The sequence below is a fragment of the Lipotes vexillifer genome, unplaced genomic scaffold, assembly GCF_000442215.2.
Source record: "Lipotes vexillifer unplaced genomic scaffold, Lipotes_vexillifer_v1.1 scaffold977, whole genome shotgun sequence".
NCBI classification, from domain to species: Eukaryota; Metazoa; Chordata; class Mammalia; order Artiodactyla; family Lipotidae; genus Lipotes; species Lipotes vexillifer.
Window position 1 is genome coordinate 6002897 of NW_006783088.1, and position 11638 is coordinate 6014534.

Consider the following 11638-nt stretch of genomic DNA (forward strand, 5'->3'; position numbering starts at 1 on the left):
AGCGAAAGAGGTACAAAGAAATTTCAATGAAGAAAAATCAATAGAATTTGGTAATTATATGGATATAATGGCAAACAGAATAAATCCAAAGATGATGTCAAGATTTTTTTACTATGTGAAATTTTAGAATCTGTGACTATGAAAACATAATGTTATTTACAAAGATGATGGAATTGGTAGAGGACAATAGGACAGTGTTGGGATTTCAGAAGCTTATTCATTAATTCATTTAAACACCTGTTGTTATGTGCTTAAGAATATGCTGAGGGCTCAGGATATAACAACCCATGGAGCTATGGTCTAGGCTAGAATGGATGGAGGAACATATCTCCAGACATTGTCCAATAAGCAGCTGGAAATACAGAAGTCAGGTCTGGAGAGAGGTCCGGACTACAGAGGGATCTCAGAAGATTGTAAGTTATACTTGAAGTAGGAAGAAAAAGTAAATATTAGACTGCTGCTTGCGGGGCAGATGCTATGATGAAAACTGGAAACAGAGAGACTGGGACCCATATCTTTATTTTTTCTTTATCTTCTTCAACATGTGCCATTTTCAAACTGGAAAAAGGAGAATAAATATTGTGAAGTGAAGAGACTGAGCACCCGCAGTGAGGCTTGTATGAGTTCATGTTTTTTCACTTTGATGAATCTTATCTCAGGGTACTGGGAAAACTCACAGCTGAGTCTGTGAGGTAATCTGGCAAGAAGTGCTGAGAGATGGAGAGAAGTGTATGTAGTTCTGATTAGAAAAAGAAAAAAACAAACAAAAAACAGAGAGAAAAAAGAAAGAAAGAAAAAAAAGAAGTCCAGGGCTCCCCTGGTGGCGCAGTGGTTGAGAGTCTGCCTGCCGATGCAGGGGACACGATCCCACATGCCGCGGAGCGGCTGGGCCCGTGAGCCATGGCTGCTGAGCCTGCGCGTCCGGAGCCCGTGCTCCGCACCGGGAGAGGCCACAACAGTGAGAGGCCCGCGTACCGCAAAGAAAAAAGAAGTCCACTATAACTTTGCAACATTCCAGACACACCTGGAAATTCATGGTCTGGGTACCACAGTTTAAGAGATTTTCAAAGTGGACCATATTCATAGAAAAGTGACTTGGTGGAAGTACTCAAAACCAGGTTAAATGAAGAAGGACTGAAGAAATCAAGGGTGATCCCATAGTAGGAAGAGTAGCTGATATACTGCGCGCATGTGCGCGCGCGCGCGCGCACACACACACACACACACACACACAAAATCAGACTTGAAAAATATTTTGCTAGAAAGATTAAAAAAAAATTCCAGAGTGAGTACTTCAAGGATGCTGAAGGGACTAAAAACTATAATAAAGAGAAATTATTGAAGAAAGTGGGGACATTTAGCTAAAAGAAACAAAAACATGGGGGGTGGGTAGACAGGAACAATATTCATCTTCAAATATCTAAGGAAATGTGACATTAGTGAGAGGCAAGACCTTCTTAGCCTCAGAGGGCAGGACTAGAAACGAGAAGTCATATTTTAGCTCAATATTAGGAAAGCCTTATGAATGGTCAGAATTGGAATGGGCTACCCAGGGAGAGACTGAGCTGCCCATGCCTGGAGGAGAAGCAGAAGCCAGACTATGCTGGGAACACTACTGAGAGGGAGAGGACCCTCAGAAGGTGATTTAAAAAGGTGACTGTGTTTGATAAGAAGCAGTATTAATAATCTTGGAAGAGAGGTTTCAAGAAGAGTTTTAGGGAGTAGAGTCTGAAAAGATAAGTGCTACATTCAAAATGAAACAGATCGAGAAGAAACAGAGGTAAAGGTAACACCTTCAAAGAAATGACCAGCGAGACAAAATCCTTCCTTCAAAGTTTGGACTCAAAACATCTCCTCCAGAGAGTCTCACATGATTAATATCCATTTACTATTAGCCTGTGGTTTCTGAAGGCAAGCAGGCACATTCTACCTTTAAGGATATGTTCCTTTGTCTCAGAAAATATAAAGTATACTATGGAATTAGACAAAGTTGGTTTCAAATTAGGACTCCACCACCATGGGACCTTGGGCAATTCTGCCTGGAGTTCTAGTGCCTTCTCTGCAGCAACATGGAGAGACTTGGAGGGCATTATGCTAAGTGAAATAAGTCAGACAGAAAAGGCAAATATTCTATGATATCAGTTATATATGGAATCTAAAAAATATAACAAACTAGTGAATATAACAAAAAAGAAGCAGACTCACAGATACAGAGAACATACTACAGGTTACCAGTGGGGAGACGGAAGGAGGGAGGGGCAATATAGGAGTAGGGGATTAAGAGGTACAAACTATTAAGTATAAAATAAGCTACAAGGATATACTGTACAACACGGAGAATGGCCAATATTTTATAACAACTATAAATGGAGAATAACCTTTAAGAATCACTATATCGTACATCTGTAACATATAACATTGTACAGCAACTATACTTCAATTAAAAAAAAGGCAGTGATCTCTTCTTTGAAGTCAGAGTATAAACCTGTGGACTGAAGACTTAATGCATAAACAATGGCATAAAATTTCAAGCCAGTAATCAGAAGGCACAAAAGACTTAGATTAAATTATTCAGACTAAGGCAGGCAGGGAAATGATTCACTTCTGAGAAGAAAACAACAATCATGAGTTTTCATTTGCACCAGTGGTGCTCTTCCTTCTTTTATCTGGGTTAGGATAGTTAAGAGAAGACTGAGAATTTGGAGAAAATAACCTAGAAAAGCAAATAGGGAATTGTTCCTGTAATAACTCTTGCGCAAAAATGTCAGGGCCCCCTTTACTGACGTTCATTGAGCAGATACTGTGTGTATGTATTTGTGAGGACTTTAGCTCACAAGCAGCCTCTAGGTCAGGAAGCAGCAGAGTCACGCCTGTGTTTGCATTGATAGAAATGAACATTTCCTGAGTTCCATCTGTGTGCTAGTCCATCTCTGTACTGGTAGAAATGTTTCCCTAAGTTACTTCATTTAAATATTCAAGAGCACTCTGAGGATTTTTTTTTTTTTTTTTTTTTTGAGGTAAGGAAGCCTCAGCTTGCCCAAGATTTAACAACTAAGTAGGTGGTGGAGCCAGGACATGATAACAATATCTCTGACTACAAAACCTACGCTCCACAGATCAGGTTTCTGGGGCAGGAATTCTGGAGTAGATGATGAGCTATTAAAGCAGTGGTTTTTAAAATGTTAATCAGCTACACGATTTTCACCAATCCTTAGCAAAGTGAGAAGCCAAACAAGAACATGTATCTAAAGTTATAATACACACACACAACTTATGTCCATCCAGATACACATTTGTTGGTGTAAAGTTGCCAACCGTCCATTTCTGAGAAAGACTGACCTTTATTCTAAGATTGCCTTTGTACTTTTTTGATATTAAAATGTTGTTTTATAAAATAATGGTAATAGCAGATGCTGGTTTTCTTTAAAAATGACCTTACAAATGAAAAAATAAAGTTCTAATCTATCAAACCCCTATTTTTTTAAAAAAATTTTTACTTTATTTTTTTATACAGCAGGTTCTTATTAGTTATCCATTTTACACATATTAGTGTATTTATGTCAATCCCAATCGTCGGATTCATCACACCACCACCACCAACCCCCGCCAATTTCCCCTTAGTGTCCATACGTTTGTTCTCTACATCTGTGTCTCTATTTCTGCCCTGCAAACTGGTTCATCTGTACCATTTTTCTAGGTTCCACATATATACGTTAGATACGATATTTGTTTTTCTCTTTCTGACTTACTTCACTCTGTATGACAGTCTCTAGATCCATCCATATCTCTACAAATGACCCAATTTCGTTCCTTTTTGTGACTGAGTAATATTCCATTGTATGTATGTACCACATCTTCTTTATCCATTCGTCTGTCGATGGGCATTCAGGTTGCTTCCATGACCTGGCTATTGAAAATAGTGCTGCAATGAACAGTGGGGTGCATGACTCTTTTTGAATTATGGTTTTCTCAGGGTATATGCCCAGTAGTGGGATTGCTGGGTCATATGGTAATTCTATTTTTAGTTTAAGGAATCTCCATACTGTTCTCCACAGTGGCTGTATCAATTTACATTCCCACCAACAGTGCAAGCGGGTTCCCTTTTCTTCATACCCTCTTCAGAATTTGCTGTTTGTAGATTTTCTGGTGCCCATTCTAACTGGTGTGAGGTGATACCTCATTGTAGTTTTGATTTCTATTTCTCTAATAATTAGTGATGCTGAGCAGTTCTTCATGTGCTTCTTGGCCATCTGTATGTCTTCTTTGGAGAAACGTCTATTTACGTCTTCTGCCCATTTTTTGATTGGGTTGTTTGTTTTTTTAATATTGAGCTGCATGAGCTGTTTATATATTTTGGAGATTAATCCTTTGTCCGTTGCTTCATTTGCAAATATATTCTCCCATTCTGAGGGCTGTCTTTACGTCTTGTTTGTAGTTTCCTTTGCTTTGTAAAAGCTTTGAAGTATCATTAGGTCCCATTTGTTTATTTTTATTTCCATTACTCTAGGAGGTGGATCAAAAAAGATCTTGCTGTGATTTATGTCAAAGCGTGTTCTTCCTATGTTTTCCTCTTAGAGTTTCATAGTGTCCAGTCTTACATTTAGGTCTCTAATCCATTTTGAGTTTATCTCTGTATATGGTGTTAGGGAGTGTTCTAATTTCATTCCTTTACATGTAGCTGTCCAGTTTTCCCAGCACCACTTATTGAGACTCTTTTCTCCACTGTATATCCTTGCCTCCTTTGTCATAGATTAGTTGACCACAGGTGTGTGGACTTATCTCTGGGCTTTCTATCCTGTTCCATTGATCTATATTTCTGTTTTTGTGCCAGTACCATATTGTCTTGATTACTTTAGCTTTGTAGTATATAGTCTGAAGTCAGGGAGTCTGATTCCTCCAGCTCCAGTGTTCTCCCTCAAGACTGCTTTGGCTATTCGGGGTCTTTCATGCCTCCTTCTAGTTCTTTAAAAAATGCCATTGGTAATTTGACAGGGATTGCATTGAATCTGTAGATCGCTTTGGGTAGTATAGTCATTTTCACAATATTGATTCTTCCAATCCAGAAACATGGTATATCTCTCCATCTGTTTGTATCATCTTTAATTTCTTTCATCAGTGTCTTATAGTTTTTTGCATACAGGTCTTTTGTCTCCCTAAGTAGGTTTATTCCTAGGTATTTTATACTTTCTGTTGCAATGGTAAATGGGAGTGTTTTCTTAATTTATCTTTCAGATTTTTCATCATTAGTGTATAGGAATGCAAGAAATTTCTGTGCATTTTGTATCCTGCAACTTTACCAGATGCATAGATTAGCTCTAGTAGTTTTCTGGTGGCATCGTTCAGATTCTCTATGTATAGTATCATGTCATCTGCAAACAGTGACAATTTGTATTCCTTTTATTTCTTTTTCTTCTCTGATTGCTGTGTCTAAAACTACCAAAGCTATGCTGAATAATAGTGGTGAGAGTGGGCAACATTGTCTTGTTCCTGATCTTAGGGGAAATGGTTTCAGTTTTTCACCATTGAGAATGATGTTTGCTGTGGGTTTGTCATATATGGCCTTTATTATGTTGAGGTAGGTTCCCTCTATGCCCACTTTTTGGAGTTTTTATCATAAATGGGTGTTGAATTTTGTCAAAAGCTTTTTCTGCATCTATTGAGATGATCATATGGTTTTTATTCTTCAGTTTGTTAATATGGTGTATCACATTGACTGACTTGCATATATTGAAGAATCCTTGCATCCCTAGGGTAAACCCCACCTGATCATGGTGTATGATCCTTTTAATGTGTTGTTGGATTTTGTTTGCTAGTATTTTGTTGAGGATTTTTGCCTCTATATTCATCAGTGATATTGGTCTGTAATTTTCTTTTTTTGTAGTATCTTTGTCTGGTTTTGGTATCAGGGTGATGGTGGCCTCGTAGAATGAGTTTGGGAGTGTTCCTTCCTCTGCAATTTTTTGGAAGAGTTTGAGAAGGATGGGTGTTAGCTCTTGTCTAAATGTTTGATAGAATTCACCTGTGAAGCCATCTGGTCCTGGACTTTTGTTTGTTGGAAGATTTTTAATCACAGTTTCAATTTCATTACTTGTGACTGGTCTCTTCTTATTTTCTGTTTCTTCCTGGTTCAGTCTTGGAAGGTTATATCTTTCTAAGAATTTTTCCATTTCTTCCAGGTTGTCCATTTTATTGGCATAGAGTTGCTTGTAGTAGTCTCCTATGATGCTTTGTATTTCTGTGGTGTCTGTTGTAACTTCTCCTTTTTCTTTTCTAATTTTATTGATTTGAGTCCTCTCCCTTTTTTTCTTGATGAGTCTGGCTAATGGCTTATCAATTTTGTTTATTTTCTCAAAGAACCAGCTTTTAGTTTTATTGATCTTTGCTGTTGTTTTCTTTGTTTCTATTTTATTTATTTCTGTTCTGATCTTTATGATTTCTTTCCTTCTACTAGTTTTTGGTTTTGTTTGTTCTTCCCTACTTCCTTTGGGTGTAAAGTTAGATTCTTTATTTGAGATTTTTCTTGTTTCTTGAGGTAGGCTTGTATTGCTATAAACTTCCCTCTTAGAACTGCTTTTGCTGCATCCCATAGGTCAAACCCCTATTTCTGAGAACCACAGGCAAATGACACACAGTGTATGGAAGCTGAAGGCCTGAGGATGAGTTTTAGTTATACGTCACCTACTGAAGATGTTAGGCAAGGTACCTAATTACTCTGAGTCTCAATTTTCTTAGCTACAAGATGGGGTTAATATCTATTTCACAAGGTTAATACACAATTCATAACTTTGTAAGGTATAAAGTACCACAGAAGGTAGTGATTATCATAATAATTTATGGTTACTGGAGCAGGCTTAACTATTTGTATTTCTTTAAAATTTCCTACAAAAAATAGTTTTAAAAAATTCTTTAATGTCTATGCTTGACTTTTATTATACCATACTCTTTTTTTTAAAATAAAATTTATTTATTTATTTATTTATTTATGGCTGCGTTGGGTCTTCATTACTGCACTCGGGCTTTCTCTAGTTGCGGCAAGCGGGGGCCACTCTTCATTGCGGTGCATGGGCCTCTCACTGTCGCGGCCTCTCTTGTTGCGGAGCACAGGCTCTGGAGGCGCAGGCTCAGTAGTTGTGGCTTACGGGCCCAGTTGCTCCGCGGCATGTGGGATCTTCCCAGGCCAGGGCTCAAACCCGTGTCCCCTGCATTGGCAGGCAGATTCTCAACCACTGCGCCACCAGGGAAGCCCCTATACCATACTCTTTATATTAAAAAACAGAGTCTTTCTGACTCCTAACCACATACCATGACTGTGGTCCCTGTGGACTTGTCAGTATCCCAGAATTTACACACAGTAAAAAAAAAAAAAAAAGTTAGTAGTTAAGAGTAAAACTAGTAAGAGTCATCATTATACTATAATTAAATTAGCAATGTGAAAAGGAATGTACCCTAAGAGACAATTTGCATAATGTTGAAGGGACCTGGCAAACACCTAGCCCTAGCCAGGGCAACCAATCAGTGTTCCCAGTATGGGGATGGAATGGAACTACGTGGGAAACATGAAACTAAAGAAACTTAAACACCAGGTTATCTGCCTCAAGCAATGATGTATTTGGAAAATGAAGAGACAAAGAATAAGATTTTGGTTGGGTTTTATTCTGAATTGTCGTAGGAAAAGACTCTAATTTGGTAGTCATGAGTATTCCACTCATTAAGGAGTTGTATTGGAATACGAACAGTTTCTGTAAACTAAAAAAAGTACCCCAGGACTTCCCTGGTGGTCCAGTGGTTAAGACTCCATGCTTCCACTGCAGGGGCCATGGGCCTGATCCCTGGTCGAGGAGCTAAGATCCCGCATGCCCTGTGGCATGGCCATAAAAAAGAAAAACAAACCAAAAAACCCCAAAACCCCTTAACATTACTCAGTATCAGCCTCCCTCATGATGTTCATTTGGTTGTATGGGTACCTGATGTCAGTAAGAGACATGAGGCTGCCAGGCACTAGAGAGGAGTAGACCCACTGTGAATGAACAAAGTGGCCATCTGGTCTAAAAGTCAATTTCTTTTGAGTTGGTAAATGGAAAATTAATTTCCTTAAAGCCCAATGATTTCTGGTAGAACTGATGAAACTAATTCCCTAAACCTGCAAAAGTGAAGGTCACAACTTCATCCTTTGAGGTCTAGTTTGCTTCTCTTAGACATTGTTTTTCATACACAATACCACTTAGAAGGAAACACAAAATTTTGTAATTGCTAAATATGTTAATCCAATCTACACAGGAGGGCAAAGGACACATTTCATTACTCTAACAAATATTTACTACACACAGGAATATAACGTTATAAAGGACACAATATATAAGAAGCTCACAGTCTGATGCAACATAAGACATACAAGCAATTAATATTGTATAAAATATGCCTTGACAAAAAGTAGGAACAAGACAGCAAATGGAGCAACTAAATGCTTGGAGACCTTTGTGAATGCTTCACAGAGATGACATTTGAGCTGGATCTTGGAGATGCACGGGAGTTGTCTATAAAAAGCACAGAACATGCAGGGGTCCTTCTCAGCCTATGCAAAGACACGGAGGCTCAAAGCAGCATGGCACGTGAGGGCAACAGTGAAAGGTCTGTACTTCCTGCTATGCAGAGTACTAGTAGATGGTACAGTTCAGCTGGAGACAGAATCAAGGGCTAAACTGCCTCATACCGCACATTAAGACATTTGGACTCTTCAGATAGGTAACAGCTACTGAAAACTTTAAATGTAGGCAACTTACCAGATCAGGTCTGATTTCAGAAACAACTCTTTGGACACACAAGAAATTGGTAACAGGGGTTGTTTCTGCTTTTTAAATTGTATACCAATTTCTATGTATTATCTCTCTCTTTCTCCCCTACACACATGCACACCCCCTGCCTCTCTCGCACTCTCCATACACAGACTGAAGTAAAGGACTAGATATAGGGAAGCCAATTGTGAACCTACTACAACAGCCCTGGCAGAAATGAAGAAAGTCTAAATTCAGACAGTGCCACAAAGAATAGATGAAGAGATGATATATTTAACAGGTCTTAGGGATTGATTGGACATAGTGATGACTGGATGAGTTGTGCCATTAACAGGGAGCAGGAATATAGGAACTAGAAACAGTTCAGGAAGTAGGGCAAAATGAGGACAAGTTCAATTTTAGATATGTTAAGTTTGAAATGGCTGTGGCACATCCAGATAAAGAGACCACTAAAAAGGTAGAAATAAGATCTGGAGTCACAAAGAATGTCTTAGCTGAAAATACAGATTTAGAGTCATTGGTATACTCCAAAGTATCTGAAACACCAGGAGATAACACATGGAGGACTAAGGAAAGAAGACCAAAGTTAAGATCCTGGGTAAAAAAAATAAAGGGCAAAGTAAAGAATAAGTGAATGAAATTGAAAAAAGGTATTCTGAGGACAAGGAAAGAACCAAGAACAAGTGATATTCCAGGAGCCAAGAGGAGAAGACGGAGAAAGTTTCAAGCGAAGAGTCGTGCACAGTTCCAAAGGCAGAAAAGAGGTTAAGCAGGATGAGTACTTAAAAGAAGTCACTGGGCTTCCCTGGTGGCACAGTGGTTGAGAGTCCACCTGCCGATGCAGGGGACATGGGTTTGTGCCCTGGTCCGGGAAAATCCCACATGCCGGCTGGGCCCGTGAGCCATGGCCGCTGAGCCTGCGCGTCCACAGCCTGCGCGTCCGGAGCCTGTTGCTCCGCAACGGGAGAGGCCACAACAGTGAGATGCCCGCGAACAGCAAAATACAAACAAACAAAAAAATAGAAGTCACTCATTTTGGCAATTATAAATTGATAAACTTAAAACTTTTTAGCACAGCATAGCTCAAAATATGGTCATAAAATGGAATTTTAGGAAAGGGCCTGGTAGGCATGCCCGTTATTTCAAATCTTTAAATTTTATTGGGTTAGTATAAATACAACTTGCTTTTTTTTTTCAATGACTTACTCAATAGACTAATGACATTAAGAAGAAAGACTAGTACATAAATCAAATTTGTTCTACAGCAAATGAAGATGTTGAGGTGGAGAAAACAGAAAGAAGTGTGCAGAGCATTTTCACTTTATAGCTTGCCTTCTGCCTCCCAATCTTGAGGGTCACCTTCATGATCTACAATATAGTAAGTGACTGTTAAAAGAAAGAACAAACGCTTGAGAGTAGAGAAAGCCTAAGCTTCAAGTCTGAGAGTTGATTTTACTCCAGAAGCACAGCTCAGGTCAAATCAACTTACTTTCAAGTCTAAGGACATCTGAGTCCCTCCCTGAATTCTCAACAGAGAGCACAGGGTCTTCCTCTGTTCCTGTCTCAGAGGGCTCTTCTTCAGCAGCATCCAGTGACTGTGAGTTGTCAAAATATTTCTGTTTGTCATGGCTGTTGTCCAGGGTTTTCGCATGACAATTACCTCAATGACAAGAGACACAGATAGAGCACATTAGAAACCTCCCTTGTGTAGTCCCATAGCTCAAGGTCCCCAACTATCAAGAAGAGCAAAAAGGTGACTGTCGGTTTTTCTCCAGCAGAACATGCACAAATCAGTGAGGTGGAGTGCCCAAAGGCAGACCATAATTGTGATTCAAGATTTTGCACTGAAGTTCAAGTTTCACCTGTTAGGCTATTTTAAGTATTTGGGGAAAAAACTATAACAACAAAGATCAAGTCCCAAGATCTCCTTCCATTCATAATGAATGATTGTGAAACACTTCTCTGAAAGTCAGAAACATCATAAAAAAGTGGTTTTCCTTCTATTTGCCTTTTGAAGGTGAGAAATGACAGATGTACCTGAATAAGTCTGGAGATAGATGAATTATAGCCGAAAAATATACCATTCTTGCATCATAGTTTAAAACGAAAGATATACCAAAAGGTAAAGGATTATAAATTAAAAACCAAGGACTTAGAGGGGGATAGTGGTGGCAGAGAATCCACATTTAAGAATCTCAGATCACACAGGTGCCTATTTTTCTTTTGAAAAACAAGTTCTGATCATGTAATAAAGATTTACCTAAGCATAAAATGTCACATCTTGAATGTAATCACAGCACTCTGATACCTTCTGACATGTAGAGTGAGCATGACCTTTTGCTACAGTTTTGCCCGGGAGTCAAAGAGCTTCGACCTTATTAGGGATTGTGTGTTAACGGGGATAAAGAGCCACTATCCAGCTCCACCTGATGGACATTCTCTGGGTAGGAGAATGTGTTACTAGGCTGTTGTGTCTGCTGTAGTGGGAATCTGGCTGGCTGAACAGGTCTCCTCATATTCCATGTGCGTTGCTACTGAAGGTGCATGTTCAGTGGAAGCCTACATTCATATTATAGGACAATTCTCTGGGTAAGAGTGTAAAAGTAACTTTCCTCCTTTATCAGAACGTCCAAACATTCTCTACAAGTTTTTTTTTATTTTTTAAGAGAATGTTGCCCCAAAGAGATGTATGTATCCAATCAGGCTGTCTCTGCAGCAATGGAAATACAAGAAGTCTCTTTCTGGATGTGATGACTCCCTTTCAGATTCCATAATTTTGGAAAGCATTTCTCAGGCCATTTTCCTTCTTGTGCCAAGAAAACATAATGGACTCAAAACCTTTCCCT

The 11638-nt window shown here is 39.0% G+C and overlaps 1 protein-coding gene across 3 annotated transcripts in view; it reads right to left on the minus strand.

Annotated features, from left to right (window-relative positions):
• The window catches only part of TTC17 (tetratricopeptide repeat domain 17), a 158042-nt gene that overhangs the window by 50616 nt on the left and 95788 nt on the right, over positions 1-11638 (minus strand). For 2 of the 3 annotated variants that reach the window (XM_007455810.1, XM_007455812.1), the window contains exon 17: positions 10282-10452. The exons of the other annotated variant lie outside the window; for it this stretch is intronic. In XM_007455810.1, the coding sequence (XP_007455872.1) occupies positions 10282-10452 (171 nt within the window). The remainder of the gene's footprint in view (positions 1-10281; positions 10453-11638) is intronic. 3 annotated transcript variants of the gene reach the window in all.